This window comes from Mercenaria mercenaria, chromosome 1 (genome assembly GCF_021730395.1).
Source record: "Mercenaria mercenaria strain notata chromosome 1, MADL_Memer_1, whole genome shotgun sequence".
NCBI lineage: Eukaryota > Metazoa > Mollusca > Bivalvia > Venerida > Veneridae > Mercenaria > Mercenaria mercenaria.
The window spans coordinates 23,160,387-23,179,243 of NC_069361.1; the positions used below are offsets into that span (position 1 = coordinate 23,160,387).

Below are 18,857 nucleotides of genomic sequence, written 5' to 3' on the forward strand. Positions count from 1 at the left end.
GTGTTGACCTCAAGGCGGCGTTATAGTGATTCATTGAATGTGGACCTCATGGCAGTGTTACAGTGTTTCACGGAATGTTGATGTCATGGCAGAGTTACAGGGTTTCACGGTATGCTGACTCCACTGCGGTGTAATAGTGTTTCACGGTATGTTAAGCTCATGGCAGTGTTTTAGTGTTTCACGGAATGTTGATGTTATGGCAGTGTTAAAGCCTTTCATGGAATGTTGATGTAATGGCAGTCTTGTAGTATTTCACGGAATGCTGATTTCATTGCAGTGTAATAGTGTTTCACGGTATGTTCACCTCATGGCGGTGTTATAGTGTTTTTAACGGAATGTTTACATCAAGGCAGCGTTATAGTGTTTGAAGGAATGTTGTTGTCATGGCAGTGTTATAGCGTTTCACGGAATGTTTACTTCAAGGCAGCGATATAGTGTTTCACGGAATGTTGTTGTCAAGGCAGTGTTATAGTGTTTCACGGAATGTTTACTTCAAAGCAGCGATATAGTGTTTCACGGAATGTTGTTGTCATGGCAATGTTTTAGTGTTTCATGGAATGTTGATGCCGTGGCGGTATTTTAATGTTCCATGGAATGTTGATGTCGTTTTTGTTCGTTTCTTTTAATATCTCGTTGTTGTTTCGTCTTGTTTTTTCTTTTTTATATCTCGTGACTACGAGATAACTTTTTGTATTTTTTTTTCTTTTTTATATCTCGTGGCATAAAAATAAAACTCACATGCTCCCTCTTAGCTTCCATATAAAACAGAGAAATATGGAAAAAAGTCTGTTTTGTGCCATTAACAAATTTAAACGTTAGACCTGTTATTTACTTACTATACTCTGATTGTAGATAATAAAAGTGAAACTTAAAGGCATGCAAACATTATATAGTGAATGCCAATCTAAAATAAAAGAACGTGTATCCTGCTTACATAGCAGACTGACGTAAACATCCTGGTGTAATGTAAACAATAATAAAAGCCTGTTAGGTTTAACAAGATGCTTACAATCGCTGAAATATATTTTGAGATTTTTGCATTATGCTTAGCGTTCGTTAAGTCCTATTTCAATTATTGTATTTACGTGTGTACACAGCGAGCTGGTATTTTCCGAGCTTATGCAAAGTCATCAATAACACTTCACAGTAAACAGTTACTTCACCGTGCGGTTCGAGCAAAAAGTTGCTGCACTGTGTGGTTCGACCAAACAGTTACTTCACTGTGTGGTTCGAGCAAACAAGTAGTGCACTTTGTGGTTTCATAAACATTTACTAAATTGTGTGGTTCCCGCAAGCTCTTACTCACTAGGTGAAACCAGTATACAGTTACTGCACTTGGTGATTCCAGTATACAGTTACTGCACTTGGTGATTCCAGTATACAGTCACTGCACTTGGTGATTCCAGTATACAGTTACTGCACTTGGTGATTCCAGTATACAGTCACTGCACTAGCTGAGTCCAGTATACAGTCACTGCACTGGGTGATTCCAGTATACAGTCACTGCGCTGGGTGATTCCAGTATACAGTCACTGCACTGGGTGATTCCAGTATACAGTCACTGCGCTGGGTGATTCCAGTATACAGTCACTGCACCGGGTGATTCCAGTATACAGTCACTGCACTTGGTGATTCCAGTATACAGTCACTGCACGGGGTGATTCCAGTATACAGTGACTGCACTTGGTGATTCCAGTATACAGTCACTGCGCTGGGTGATTCCAGTATACAGTTACTGCGCTGGGTGATTCCAGTATACAGTCACTGCGCTGGGTGATTCCAGTATACAGTCACTGCACTGGGTGATTCCAGTATACAGTTACTGCACTTGGTGATTCCAGTATACAGTCACTGCAATGGGTGATTCCAGTATACAGTTACTGCGCTGGGTGATTCCAGTATACAGTTACTGCGCTAGATGAGTCCAGTATACAGTTACTGCGCTGGGTGATTCCAGTATACAGTTACTGCGCTAGATGAGTCCAGTATACAGTCACTGCACTAGATGAGTCCAGTATACAGTTACTGCGCTGGGTGATTCCAGTATACAGTCACTGCACTGCGCTGGGTGATTCCAGTATACAGTCACTGCGCTGGGTGATTCCAGTATACAGTGACTGCACTTGGTGATTCCAGTATACAGTCACTGCGCTGGGTGATTCCAGTATACAGTGACTGCACTGGGTGATTCCAGTATACAGTCACTGCGCTGGGTGATTCCAGTATACAGTCACTGCACTGGGTGATTCCAGTATACAGTCACTGCACTTGGTGATTCCAGTATACAGTCACTGCACTGGGTGGTTCCAGTATACAGTTACTGCGCTTGGTGATTCCAGTATACAGTCACTGCACTGGGTGATTCCAGTATACAGTGACTGCGCTGGGTGATTCCAGTATACAGTCACTGCACTGGGTGATTCCAGTATACAGTTACTGCGCTGGGTGATTCCAGTATACAGTCACTGCACTTGGTGATTCCAGTATACAGTCACTGCACTAGATGAGTCCAGTATACAGTCACTGCACTAGATGAGTCCAGTATACAGTCACTGCGCTGGGTGATTCCAGTATACAGTCACTGCGCTGGGTGATTCCAGTATACAGTCACTGCGCTGGGTGATTCCAGTATACAGTCACTGCGCTGGGTGATTCCAGTATACAGTCACTGCGCTGGGTGATTCCAGTATACAGTCACTGCGCTGGGTGATTCCAGTATACAGTCACTGCGCTGGGTGATTCCAGTATACAGTCACTGCACTGGGTGATTCCAGTATACAGTCACTGCACTGGGTGATTCCAGTATACAGTCACTGCACTGGGTGATTCCAGTATACAGTCACTGCACTGGGTGATTCCAGTATACAGTCACTACACTGGGTGATTCCAGTATACAGTCACTGCACTGGATGAGTCCAGTATACAGTCACTGCACTGGGTGATTCCAGTATACAGTCACTGCACTGGATGAGTCCTGGGTGATTCCAGTATACAGTCACTGCGCTGGGTGATTCCAGTATACAGTCACTGCGCCGGGTGATTCCAGTATACAGTCACTGCGCTGGGTGATTCCAGTAAACAGTCACTGCGCTGGGTGATTCCAGTATACAGTCACTGCGCTGGGTGATTCCAGTATACAGTCACTGCGCTTGGTGATTCCAGTATACAGTCACTGCGCTGGGTGATTCCAGTATACAGTCACTGCACTTGGTGATTCCAGTATACAGTCACTGCACTGGGTGATTCCAGTATACAGTCACTGCACTGGGTGATTCCAGTATACAGTCACTGCACTGGGTGATTCCAGTATACAGTCACTGCACTGGGTGATTCCAGTATACAGTCACTGCACTGGTGATTCCAGTATACAGTCACTGCATTTGGTGATTCCAGTATACAGTCACTGCACTGGGTGATTCCAGTATACAGTCACTGCACTGGGTGATTCCAGTATACAGTCACTGCACTGGGTGATTCCAGTATACAGTGACTGCACTTGGTGATTCCAGTATACAGTCACTGCACTAGATGAGTCCAGTATACAGTTACTGCAATGTATGGTCTTAGCAAACAGTTACTGCACTGGGCGATTCCAATATACAGTCACTGCACTAGATGAGTCCAGTATACAGTTTCTGCACTGTGTGGTTGCAGCAAACAGTTACTGCACTGTGTGGTTGCAGTTAACAATTGCAGCCCTCTTTGGTACCAGAAAAAACAGTTACTTCATTGTGTAGTTGCAGTAAACATTAACTGCACTGTTCATTCTTTACCCTAAATTCTTCCAAGTTGGCGACCGAAGGACTCACCCGATGGAATAATTACATGCAGTTTCTAGGTAAAACCCTTATCTGATTTTCATGGAAGCGAAACTAAATATAGAATTATGGATCGTAATTTGCTTTGAGGATAAACGGAGAATCAAAATAATTTTCAGACAATTCTTCGATAATTTCATGAACACAAATATCTTATATAATGAAAAATTCGTACAATTTTTGCCATTGTGATGTTTAATTCACCATGTTTGACAATAATTACGTTGCTATTGGCAATGATTTTTTATTTCAGTTATTTCGTCAATATGTTTTATGTGTATAATAACTGGATAGCTGTGTTCTCTAATTGATTTTACAGTTATTTCATTATAATGTTTTATGTGGATGAAAGTCCACAAGCTGTATAGTTAGAATGCGTAGAGTACGCAAAGAATGCGCCGAATCCTTTATGCAGCGGCATAACTGCCTGATGCAAATTTCATACGTGAAACTTACACTAAATTTATGTTGTCGAATCAAATATTTTGTCAACTATTTTATCATTTTTAAGATAAAAGTAGTTATAATTTAGCAAAGTTATTTTACATGCATTGTTCCGTTAGGACCATCGCGTGCTGCCCACATAGAAGCGAAGCGCGAATGTACAGTGATAAAGAACAAAGGTACGACTGCAAAGCACGATGGTACGATGGCGAAGATCGTAGCTTTGCCATCATACATTAATGTTTACTACCATAGCTTCGCGTTTCGCTATCGTACGCCTTATAAACCAGGAGTTTACTATAGTGAAGAGAAAAAATGAAAATGCGATGGCGAAGCGCTAAACTTTCACCCATCATACCTTCGCGCTCCGCCATCATACCTTCGCACTCTGAGTTTCAAACCACGCATTTTTAATTTTTGCAAAGGTAGTAGGTTGTAGCGCGAAGAAACGGTTGTATAAACTTTGTCTCTGGAACAAGAGCTGGCCATAAAGGAACACCGTAAAATGTCGGACTAAACCCTGTGAAAAAAATCACTATTCTTCCTTTAGCGTAGCTCCCATAATTTACGCATGCATAAAGATTATTGAATTTCTAGCTTATATGTTTTAAGTATCATGACCGTATATACAATGATTTCTTACATATTTGTATTTTTTTAATAAAATATCCTTTTCATTTAGTTGAAACCAACTATCAGACTAAACCAAAGCAAACAAGTAAACGGAATTTTCTCTCCGGTAACATTACTCATACATGTATTACGGAGAGGAAAAACACGCCATGTACCCGGATAATCTTAACTCTGTTCAGTGACCCTAACTCAGTGCCAACATGGCTGACAGAAAGACGATGTATGTAGTTAATTTCCTTGTCTTTTTTCATGTTTTTATGTGAGTATGCAATGTTAGCGTAAAACTTTTGATAGTCATTATATTCTGTATTGATAACATGTTTTGTGTACTAAATATTTCAATCGAAATGTCACATTATGTGGCTGGAATTCATTAAAATGTACTCAAAAAAGTCTTCAAAATGAACATGTTTTATGTTTCTAACTGTTTTAAAGTACCAGAAATTGCAGTAAGACCTTACTTATTAAATGTATTAGTTCCATAAATATCTCTTTGACAGTGTTTAAAAGTATCAAAGTTTGAAATTGATTTTTATAGCTTAAAAATTATTTTGATTATGAGGTAGGTTTAAATTTGGGGATAATTCCTAACTGGTATAGGAAACAGTGCTGGATAAATACAAACTTAGAATGGATAAACACCTAACCAAACGAAAACGGCTATTCGACTGTGCTTTTTTATGGACTGTTGGTGCTCGAAGTTCTTTGATCTACCCACCCCTGCAGGGATGTGGGATTCCTATGTCCAACTTATCCGACTCGTGATTTTTTTGCCGGCGGGCAAGTGCATTTTTCATTCTGTGTGTCCGCGGACAAGCATACTTTTTCAGGTATAAAATGAGAAAACATAAAATATCATTGATTGTGTGTTGCTTCAAGTGTATGGAGGTGATAAAGATAATGGGTTCATTGACTAGGTCTCGCGCACACTGTAACTCGGTGACTATGATAAAATATCAGAGAAGATTTAGATGCAAGAAGATTTATTTAACGTCGGATAAGTATAAACATATAACACTAGCTTAAAGCTATTTTCCGACAAACACATGTAATTAAGCTCAACATAAGTAAAACAGCTGTAATAAAATGCAAATATGTTAAAGCACATTTAAGCAAATAAAGCATCTGGCTCTAAGTAGATAAGAAACAAATCACAAATTATCACATACATGTTACAGCGCATTAAAACAAAATAGTACATAGGAACTTGCAAATAAAAGGAAAAAGTAATTTACCACATACAGATTTAGCACATTTAAAGCAACATAAAAAAAGATTAGCTGACACTACACAAAAATAAGAAGAGGCACATTTTACAACATGCATTTAAAAAAAAAACATAAAAAAAGAAATCATATACATGCTAAAGGGAACATAAGAACTACTTAAAGTAGCTGAAGAAAATATTTGCATCATCAGCATATAGCATTCTGTAACTAAAACTAAAAAAGGAAAACTAGGGTTACACACAGAGAACTAAAAGGACATTTAAAGACAGCAGAAACGTAAACAACTTAAAAAAGTATTATGACAAGTTTGTAAGTAGAATTCCAACTGCTGAGACAATAAGTCACTGTCAAAGGAAATATTTGAGCCAGTAGTCAGCCAAATTAAAATCAAAAGCACACAGAGATCGCAAGTGTGACTAAAATAAGTCGGAACGTTTTAAGAGTCTTTCTCTGAATTCATCTGGCTTTGCACTATTGCGTGGGCAGTGTTTCGGGCATGACCTCAAAAGATCCCGAACACTGCTTACGCGATTTCAGACCTGTATAAACGTTAAAATGCAAATATTTCAACAGCTTATTTTTTTTACCACAGTTACTGTGATATGCTTTTCTATTTTATTGTCCTAAATAAAGAACTCGATCTCCAGTCTATTTGCACTTTCATGAAGGTTTAATATTGCAAATCAGAGCAAGTGAAATTTGACTATGGACAAGTGGATTTTTAAGTGTCCGTGGACAAGTGAAAAATGTAATGATACCCACACCCCTGTCCCGTCAGTCCATGCATCACTCCCCCCCCCCCCCCCCCCCCACACCACACCACACACACACACACACACACACACACACACACACACACTTTTCTTCCCTATTTACCGTCTGAAAAATATCATATTTAATAATTAATCATAAATCTAATCAAATTTAAACAATATCAAAAATATTCCATTAGCATCTCTATAAAAATCTCTTACACTATACGATATACAAGATTTAAAACAAGCACAATTCTTCTGAAACAGTGTGTGTGTGAGAGAGAGAGAGAGAGAGAGAGAGAGAGGGAGAGAGAGAGGGAGAGATGGAGGGAGAGAGGGTTGGTGACTACAGAACTTCGAACATCGGTGGTAATAAATAATTTCTTATATAAATATAATAATTTTGACTTTTATACTGAGTTATTTTTGAGGGTTTATCCAGATTTTACCAAACATTGCTATTTGCATAATATTAAAATTATTAAAAAATATTTGACTGTAGTGGGCATACATATAACATCTTGTAAAATTAATGATAAAGTTTGAAGACAATACCGCTTATAAAGTAATGTTTACAATAATCAGACCATGTACATGTCAACTCATTCATTTCTATAGAATACTAGTCGGTTAGGTGTTTATCCGTCACGCAATTTCGTGTAAGTTAGGTTTTTATCCATTCCTCATGTAAACTGAGTTCGGTTTTTATCAAATCAAAGTTAGGTTTTTATCCCTTTTCTCGCTGTCAGTACATTTGAACATGTATTGTGTCAACATGTAGTGGGTTAACAACATAGTGTAAACGGGCCTATAAAGCAGTATATCTTGGCTTTCAAACAACAAAATAGTCGAGGCATCAAAAGCATAGAAGTATTTTCAAAGATTTTTTGTAAAAGTTTTCATTGAAAAAGTTGCCTTGTTCGTCGTTTTTCCACCTGAAAACACAAGGATTGATATATTTAACATGATACATTTTGAAATAAATATACACTTGATCAATGGAGATAGATATAACAACAGAAAATTCCTTTATACATCGTAATTACACAGAAAACAAAGTTGTATCGGCTTTACATCCGCCATGTTGGCACTGAGTTAGGGTCGCTGAACAGAGTTAAGATTATCCGGGTACATGGCGTGAAAAAGGCAATTTATAAAAAAAAGGATTTATCAGTGATTTATGTGTACATACATCAGTGTTATTCAATTTATCAACGACAGTCTGGCGCATTATAGCTTAACATATAGTCAGCAAAAAAAATGAATTAAGATAGGAGTTTGTGCCTGAGACTGGATCTGCAATTAAATTTCATTTTACAGACGTTTGGTTTGTAATTTATTGACATGCTTTATAGTTAATAGAGTCATAAAATATTTTTATCGTATAAGTTATGGCTCACGTTAATTTTTATCCTCTTAAAATTAAAGTATGTCGCGTTTCCAAGTAACAATTGCAGAACTTTGAAACAGCGCCGTACAAATACGATACATTGACCTTTCTTTTAAATCTTAACTCACTTAAATTGTCCTCCTTTTCTGATCTTAGAAACTGAATAAAGGTATGTGTTTCATAGGTGAAGGGGATTTTATTTAAAGACTGGACATCTTATCACTATATGGCGAGGATGCACATACTTTTGGATAGTGACATGCTGACTGCAACTTCCTAGGAATCATACTGGTGGTGACGTCTTCATCTCTGTTATTGAATGCTTTTATGGAAATAGGTGCTCCCATATTTGCAAACAGCTTTCGTGCAACAAGATGCCAAAGTCAGTCATTGATATTTGAACAGCGCGGGATGAGAAACCAGAACCATATACATGTACGATCTTGCTTTTTAAATGGCTTTCCATACTAGCCAGTAGATTTGATCTAGTCTGCTGCCTTTTTGGAGACTCTAGCAAATATAGCGAAAATAAAATCTTCTCGAATAAAAACCCCTGTACAGTACAATTTGTTCATCTAATGTCGTTTTCAAGAGTGTCGCTTTTTCTTTGAAATGTCAAAATATTTTAATGCTGTGAAAATTCCACACACCGTGTCCGTGTCATCTGTAAAACTTCCATTCGATTGCTATTAGCTGACTATCACATAGTTTGTTTACTATTTCGTTCTTTCAATAATACATTTAAATGTAAAGTCACGGAAATGACTGCTTGTGCACTTTGTTATGATAAAACCAAATATACAAAATTATTGAAATACATAAAACTTCAAATGCATAAAATAGTTTTATACGCATATAAAATTGCATGCTAGGTTAAACGGAGTTTATATTTGTTACCTAGCAAACTGAATAAAAGTATATAATGGGCTATTTTAGATGGTTAATTGATCTAAGTATTTCTTTGCTGCCTTCTGTAACACATTATGTTTACATTCCTAGTAGTAGAAATGAACTTATTTTATAATTGCCTGTGATGATAAATATGTTATTACCCAATGGTAAAAATCAAGTGATGTATTAATTGCCTGTTGAATGATTTTCTATGACCCAGTGGTAAAAATAATATTATGTATTACACCTAGTGCCTGTGATGTTGACTGATGTGCTATGACCCAGTAGTACAAACAATGTGATGTATGAGGTGCCTGTGATGCTGAATGGCGTGCTATGACCCAATAGTACAAACAATGTGTTGTATGAGGTGCCTGTGATGCTGAATGGCGTGCTATGACCCAGTAGTACAAACAATGTGATGTATGAGGTGCCTGTGATGCTGAATGGCGTGCTATGACCCAATAGTACAAACAATGTGATGTATGAGGTGCTGTGATGCTGAATGGCGTGCTATGACCCAGTAGTACAAACAATGTGATGTATGAGGTGCCTGTGATGCTGAATGGCGTGCTTAGATCCAGTAGTACAAACAATGTGATGTATTAGGTGCCTGTGATGCTGAATGGCGTGCTATGACCCAATAGTACAAACAATGTGGTGTATTGGGTGCCTGTGATGCTGAATGGTGGGCTTTGACCCAATAGTACAAACAATGTGATATATTGGGTGCCTGTGATACTGAATGGTGAGCTATGACCCAATAGTACAAACAATGTGATATATTAGCTGCCTTGATGCTGAATGGCGTGCTATGACCCAATAGTACAAACAATATGATGTATTGGGTGCCTGTGATGCTGAATGGCGTGCTATGACCCAATAGTACAAACAATGTGATATATTAGCTGCCTGTGATGTTGTATGATGTGCTATGACCCAATAGTACAAACAATATGATGTATTAGGTGCCTGTGATGTTGAATAATGTGCTATGACCAAATAGTACAAACAATATGATGTATTAGGTGCTTGTGATGCTGAATGATGTGCTATGACACAATAGTAAACATAATATGATATCTTAGGTACATGTGATGCTGAATGATGTGCTATGGCACAATAGTAAACATAATATGATATCTTAGGTACATGTGATTCTGAATGATGTGCTATGGCACAATAGTAAACATAATATGATATCTTAGGTACATGTGATGCTGAATGATGTGCTATGACACAATAGTAAACATAATATGATATCTTAGGTACATGTGGTGCTGAATGATGTGTTATGACACAATAGTAAACATAATATGATATCTTAGGTACATTTGATGCTGAATGATGTGCTATGACACAATAGTAAACATAATATGATATCTTAGGTACATTTGATGCTGAATGATGTGCTATGACACAATAGTAAACATAATATGATATCTTAGGTACATGTGGTGCTGAATGATGTGCTATGACACAATAGTAAACATAATATGATATCTTAGGTACATTTGATGCTGAATGATGCGCTATGACCCAATTATAAAACCAATATGATGTATTAAGTGTGTTATGGTGTGTTATGGCCAAATAGTAGAAATAAAATGATTGATTAGTTGCCCGTGATGCTAAATTATTTGTTATTAGTAAGTAGTAAAAATGAAAAAAAATATCCATTCATGTCAAGCTAAAATATGTTTTATAACAAAATAAATCAGATAAAATAAAATGCTTCAGTAACTGCCTGTGGTGCTGAATTTTTAAATGCTGAGACCAGTACCAAATGAATAAGTAAATAAATATAATTAGAAAATGCATTTTTTACGGCCAGGCAAATATCTTTATGATATGAGTTGAGGTTGTAAGCCAGACTACACTATTGAACACGGACGGGTCAAAATATGAACAAGACACAAGACGAACAAAAAAACGTATACACCACACGTAGTGAATATATTTCTGAGAAAAGAAAGCAAATATTAAGAGATTTTGCTTTCGCACAACTTAAAAATTAATTCTATTTTTTTTTTACCAGAAACATGTATTAAAGGAACACAAATAAAAGCAATACAGTAATTAATAATTACGTAAGGCAAAATGTATGATGCTTAATTGTAATTATGTAACTACTGATATAAATCATTTATGCTGTATTGATGAGGTTCGTGGTGATGTTTGTGATGTTAATATTGATATCTGTCAGGTTTCTTAGTCGTTCACGAAATCATAGTAAGCTTCCTTCAGCAAAACGAAGGAATTCCTTATCAATGATTGCTTAACACTGAAAATTGAATAAATATAAAGCCGGGCCATTGATTGTCTATAATCTGAACAGTATGTTATGTGCCCAGATCTAACTCTCAGGAGAAAAACGTCCGATAATATAGCTGCAAGTTGTGAAACAGACAGCGCATGTATCCTTATGAATTTATTTGTTTCTTGCACGGTATATTGTTTATAACAAAGCTAATTTCCAGTCACTTTCACTGTGTAGTGCAGTTTAAAATAAGTTGATATAAAATTGTTTCGCTAGGAAGGTTCCAACTTAAGCAAAAATCCATTAAGTGTTGTATCCAAGGCTTCAGAAATGTTATTCTATGGAAATATGCGTCGTGAAAATTTTGAGGTTTTTTTATACTTTGCAGCTAATATTATTGAACATTTCATTTCATTTTTTTTTTGTATACGGCAATAAAACCTAAATATGACAAATATTCAAAATAATCTGACAGAAATGTTGCATTGATAAGAAAACTATTAAAAATAAGTCTATCATAGAATGTAACTAAAAGGTAATAGTCATCTTGTCTTATGCCGTAAAATAACATCGAAAATATTATTGTCAAGTTGTCTTTCCGAAAATGATACTTGCCAAAACCAATATATACACATACAATGGTCTACGTCTACGGGAACCATGCCAAACTGTACCACTTACAGAATAAAAATACAAACCAGGGTTGTTTTATAAAGGAAGCAATAATGAATAATGAAGAATGCCAAAAAAGAAAATCTTGATTCATATCCTAGTCTGATTGAAATTACAACCGCTGCCAAAATGTCTATTTTATAGAATAAGTATGGCACAGATGCAGGCTTTGGAGAAGATGCTGGTAATTGTGTTATGTAGTCAATACTTTCTAAAACAGTACAATTCTGAAACAAAATCCGAAAACAGCTACAAATTTAGTCATATATGGGAACTAAATGAGCCTCGCCATGAGAAAACCAACATAGTGCGTCTGCGACCAGCATGGATCCAGACCAGCCTGTGCATCCGCTCAAATGATGCCGTCTCTGCCTCAAATAGTTTTCAGGACACTTCAGCTCTAATTATTGTTACCCAACCAGGCTGATAGTTAAATGAGCGATAAATGTTTTTCCTTGCGACTTATGACAATGCGAGATTGAAATATGTTGTTTTCATTTAAATTAGTATTCTACTTTATTTGTCAAAACAGATATTTTTCTATTAGGCATGTTTTATTTCTACTGAGTGAAACTCAAAAAAATTCTGATATCAGTTATGGCGCCTTGTAAGATGAGAATAAAAGGACCTCGCTGATTAAGATGTAACCTTGTATAGTCAAGAGAGAGTATGTAAAAATGTAAATTTTTATAGATCTTCTTAACATTCGCGTAGTCGATATAGTGTCAGCTTTGATACTGATATTTTTTTTATTTTAACATAAAAAAATCTACTGATTAAAGGAAAGATGAGATTTTAACAAATGTGCGAAATTTTGCAAAATCTGAATTACCAGAGAACAGCAAATCATATCTACGGCCGCTATTCCTGAAACGGACATACCTTTCTAGAACCTGTATGATCGCAGGCTTAAAAGATACAACTGTAAGTCTGATCAAACCTGCTGCAATATTGATACTTGAGTACTTTCTTTTATTGTCACATGTTCAGCAAATCTCTGAAGGTCAGGAAATCTTTATACAATAAATTTTAGCTATATGCGTGTGCAATGAATGTGGAATGTGTTCATGCTATTTTAAAGACACTTTGAAACTTATCACACGTGTTTCTATATTATGCCAATTGTTTGATAAACATTTCAGCAAACAGAACATGGAATTGTAAAAGTAATATTTTAATGAACAATGCCACAGTTACCAGTTTTTTATATAATTCAGCGGCCAAGTAACTAATTTATAATGAATTATCGTAAAACATAAGCTGTGTCAAAATACATAAGCATCTTTCTAGCATTTGCTTTTGGTCATGAACCATTTCACATTGTCTGACTTCCAATCACTTGCCTACTCAGCAATGCTAGTTCATATCCACATTTGGCTAATGAAAGATTGTTCAATCTACCCAGAAATGGCCGCCCGTGCCTGAAAGTAAAATTCCCTAAGCGGCATCTTGGGCTTTTCTCCAACACTAAAGCTTGAAACTTTACAGATGTCTAAAACGTGATGTCGGCATGACATGAAATGCAAACGCATGAGTAAGAACTTTATTTATCCAATATCATTTTTATTCTGGCAAGGCATACGCACAGAAAATGGCGTCAGACGACATCTAGTTGTTCATGGAAGTAAAGAAAATGAGAGTACAGAGATTAAACTTAAAAACAAAAGTTGCATTTGTATAGGTCTATATTCAGGGTTCACGCACAGGTTTGACCCCGTCTAAAATATGCACGTGAACTTCTTTCTTTTTGCTCATGGGGAGACATTTTTCATCTCTTTCGAGCGAATTGAAAATACCTGGGCTTAAGCATGACATGTCAGCTTTTCATCTATGAAAAACCATTTGCACACGGAAAAAACCACACATCCCACACGGGTCAGTAATGGAGCAAGGGCATATGGATATTTTTGGAACTACGTCAAATCGTTCAAAAGTCTCTTTTTTGTTGTCTAAAAGGTTAGTATGTATCTTATATGTAAGATATTTCCGTATTTGCGAGGTGCAGCCTAGTGTAATAATAATTCTACGGAAGCGTTAAAGGGCTATTTAACGATAATAACGCAAAACATATGGAGAATGTAAATATAATTTCTAATAGGTCAGATAATACCGCTATATTGTATTAGCGGCATAAAGTAAGGTAAATTTGTACTATGTTATTTTTCCACAGAGGAGTAAGATTAGACGAATCTTGAAGATATCAGAATACAGGCGACGAGTTTTTTTTTTTTTTTTTTTTTTTTTTTTTTTGGTATCTACTCGTATGTTACTAATGTAGCTTATTTAAACATAAAATTTAAACGTTTTATTCTTAATTTTCACACTTGCGTAGAAACGATGAAGTTCATGAACCATTTGCACTCGTAGTTATGCCATGAATATACATTTTACTGACCTGACATCATATGATAATGACAAAGCACAAAATGTACAAATCTCAAATGAAGCATCGTGACGGTGCAGAAATGTGTAGTAATGTTTTGAAACATAATTGTTTAAGAGAGGCAGCGCATCGGTTATGTTTTTTTTTCCAAACCACTGAAATATAGATAGAAATAGCGTAAAGAAACCTCATTTGAAAGTTTCTCGATCATGTCCGAACTATCACCAGGTTTACTATTGAATATAGCCGTTTAAACTGCGCGTGAGTGTTCGATATACTTTTAATTTCCAGACGAAAAAAATGGGGAAGAAATTGCGATATCGGTAGATACTGTACTGATGCGTGTCATACTTGAAAATAACAGTTTTCTTTCTTACAATATAGCACATTAATGATAATTGTTTTAATAAGTTTTATCAAAAGAAACGTTTTCAGTCAAATTATATAAAATTCTCCAACTCGTTAAATATTTGTAAATTTCAGACAAGTACAGTCAGTATAAATTCCATAAAATGATAAGAAACATATACAATAGTGTGGTTTAAATCAATTTTATTGAAATAATCTTGTCTTTTTCACATAATAAATTTCTCGATATCAGTTATTCTTAAGTATTCATTTGTTAACATCAAACATTTAAATGTATAGGTATGTTAAACGTAATGATCAAATGCTTAAATAATCATATCTAACACAATACTGATAACTGTTAATGTTCTACAATAAACTTTGCACTTTCTTTACTGAGTGCAATTTAGTGTATAGCATTAAAAATTGATACGTTTCCTAAAATACCTTTTTTGGCACTTTAAGCTGTAACTTTTATGTATCATTAATACTTACATCATTTACTCAGACATGTATAACGAACAATGCAACAACATTTTCAATACTATAGTGATATATAACATGTTAGGCAAAACATGTTTTGGATCTTGGACCTTTTTATGAGGTGTCCAGCTCAAACAATTATATTCAATCAGTACTATTTTTGCACGTAAAGAATAATTTACTCCCTCAAACACTCAACAATAACATAACACAGAAGAGGGAAAAGTTACAAAATAAAACGTAAATGTGGCATATATCACAGCAGAGATGTATCCATAAAATGCTGAAATGGTTGACATCATCTTTATCATTAAATGACAAAGATACTCAGAGTAATAGGTGTTGGTAACTATATCTAATGTTAGTTTACTTTAAGACACGTAGTAATACACCATATTTTTCAATAAGAAGCACACAGGTACATGTTTTGTAGGCCTATACACAGTAAAATCATTCATAATTGGTGGGGGCTTATTTTCGTAGATTGTGTGGTTGTGTTAGTCCACGAAATTAAATCCCAACGAACACATTAAATTTCCATTCATTTTATCTTCAAAAGTTGAAATCCACGAATTCACGTCCCTTTTTTGACAAAACCACGAAACTTTAAATCCACGAAATTAAATGATTTCACACTTACGCATATTGCAAAAACGGTTGTTACTCTCCTGATGCATCTATATAAAATATTTATTGAACGTTCACTCCAAAACGAGAAAACACTTAAAAATAATGTATTAGTGCCTAAAATGACATAAACAAGTACTGCCAAAGTAATATTCCAGCATAGCATTTACAATGGATCATTTATCTCAATTACCGTTCATATCAGAATTGCATAAAATATTTAAAAAATAAGATATTCATCACAGCATTTCTACACAACACAAAAGAACTTGTCCAAAACTTGCAGTTCATACTTAAGACTTAATTGAAGATATACATGTATCTTTGGCTGGCTCATTGTAATCGAAGGTAAAATATGTGGTTCTAAAAGTACATCATTTTTGATATTTGCTGGTTATTAACAGTCAGAGAAATATGCAAATATTAGAATTTTTCAGAGGTTAATTACTTTACATATAAATATGTTAACAATGCGTCATATATTGTTATTTGTCGAAACTGATTTTCAAGATGTGTAGGTAACTGGTAAAAATTACGACCCATGAAATGTATGTTAATGTTTTAAGTTCTAATTGTATAATACCCGACATATGAGCCGCGCCATGAGAAAACCAACGTAGTGGGTTTGCGACCAGCATGGATCCAGACCAGCCTGCGCATCCGCGCAGACTGGTCAGGATCCATGCTGTGCGCTTTTAATGCCTATTGGGATTGGAGAAACTGTTAGCGAACAGCATCGATCCTGACCAGACTGCGCGGATGCGCAGGCTGGTCTGGATCCATGCTGGTCGCAAACCCACTATGTTGGTTTTCTCATGGCGTGTCTCATATATACAACACTCTTAAAGTTGCTTTACGTACAAAGGCAGCCACTCTGGGAGCCACATGTATCTTCTACTAGTACAGACACATAGCGATTTGTCCTGAGGGACAGAGAAAGCAGCACCATCCCATGCAGAACCGAAAGATATATATATGGTAAAAATCCTTTACATACAGGCATGTTTAGCTAATTAATCCTAGCTCTTTGCAGTTTTTTGTAGCAGAATGATTCATGTGATGTTTCCGGAGAAGAATCAGTCATGACCTCTAACATATACGGCGATTGTCCATCAAAGGATATATCTGGTGCCAGATGGATGTAGAAAGATGAAGTTAGTTTATGATTTTTTATGGATATTTTTTTGTAAAATCCACTAGATAACCCGAAAATTTTGTGTAGACATAACATTATCACTTTGAGCTCTTCAACAGTTAAGAAATTTCATGATTTTTATTTAAAATTAGGTGAGAAGTGATCAAAAGGTTGACAAAGACTTTTGCAATTCATGGGTATGTACATGATTACTGAAATGCACCTGTATTTTTCATGTATCCTTCGTTTCAAGCACAAATCCGTGCGACTGATAAACATATAACTTTGATCTTAAATTCAATCATCTATTTTAACCATGTACAAACTACAGGCTACAATAAAACATAGCATACATGTAGCTATGCACATTCCATTACAACTCATTCTAAATTTTAGGATTAAAGTAAGTAACCAGGATAACATGCAAGTCCAATTGAAACATATCCTTGAAGAGTACGGTGGTCTTGGATTATTTAAACAATCTAAAATAAAAAAAATTTGCATATGCAACTCGCGCAGAACCTTTTTTATGTAAACGCATGTTTTTAAATGCCATTGTTAAAGCAAAATGAAATTAGCACAATTACTAGAGTTCGCTTTTTCTTTAGAAAAGAATTTTGCATTGGTAAATTTCTTATCGGCGTTGTTAGTTATTCTCTACTTCAAGTCATTATGATTCTCGGAAAATCTGTCCTGGACAGGTTGGACACGCCGTCTGCAGGACATCACAAACTGTGCACTACTGATCATCTGTCTCCTTGTAATTAATGTCCGTTGTGGATTTTTAATCATTTGATCATCCATTTGGCTTGATGTATAATGTTGTATTTTGATGGAAGGTTGGCGCACCTATGTCATTTTTTAAATGTATCAACTGTCGACCTGGAGCGAAACACAACATAGTTTAGTAATTTAGAATCTAGTTTTATACTGGTACAGTTAATGTTGCAAATTGAAACTGTATTTTTAAGAAATGCATCTACCATTAAACAATCATAAATGAAAACTGGTCTAAATAATATTTCAATTAAAATGTTTATTTCGGTTCCGACTAAAATTCATGGTTGTACAGAATACAAACTTTATCTTCATTAACTGTATAAAATGTATTAATATATTATTTGTTGCTCATACCTGTCCACGTTTTCTGTTGTGTCACAACAAAGCCCTGGCACTCCTCGTCGTTATTACAAACCTCTTCAGCCTCCAGCAGATCAAAGACGGACACTGTGCAGGTTGCCATGGAGACAGACAGTCGGCAGCGATAATCGTACTGCCCTGGTAAGTCCGACTGTTCTATCTTTTTGTAACCTAAAATGAAGGATTCTACAAACTGATTTTTCTGAAAGAAATGATCATACTACATCTATACCGTCAGTATGGAGCATCAATTTAACTCGATTTACATGTACTATTCTAGACAAAAAAGGGGCGGAGTATGACACTCACTGAACGGAATTCTGTGTTCATTAAGATCATCACAAAATTGCTTTATAACAAAAGTCTCATCTAAGTTATCATTTGGAATACATACAATACCCCTTTAATTTAATACCCAAACTGACTAACTAACACTGGTGACTACTGAAATACTAAACATACAACGAACGGCCAGTATTTACTTTACTGTCGTGTACTTTTTCTACGAACTTGGCTATGGTTCGGGTGTCTTGATAACATATATCTCAATTCAACTCAACTCAACTCAACTCATAGTTTATTATAGACTCATCTTTGTATACAATTATAAAATCATAAAAAGACTATACTAAAATTAATACAAGAGGGC

At 35.8% G+C, this 18,857-nt stretch overlaps 1 protein-coding gene across 3 annotated transcripts in view; it reads right to left on the minus strand.

Moving 5' to 3' along the window:
• Nucleotides 1-15,010: 15,010 nt before the first annotated feature.
• LOC123543788 (extracellular tyrosine-protein kinase PKDCC-like) overlaps nt 15,011-18,857 on the minus strand; it is a 29,363-nt gene continuing 25,516 nt past the window's right edge. For all 3 annotated transcript variants that reach the window (XM_045329864.2, XM_045329857.2, XM_045329870.2), the window contains exons 6-7: nt 18,203-18,379; nt 15,011-17,950 (exon numbers count right to left, since the gene is read on the minus strand). In XM_045329864.2, coding sequence (XP_045185799.2) covers nt 17,865-17,950; nt 18,203-18,379 — 263 coding nt within the window. In that variant the 3' untranslated portion in view covers nt 15,011-17,864. The remainder of the gene's footprint in view (nt 17,951-18,202; nt 18,380-18,857) is intronic.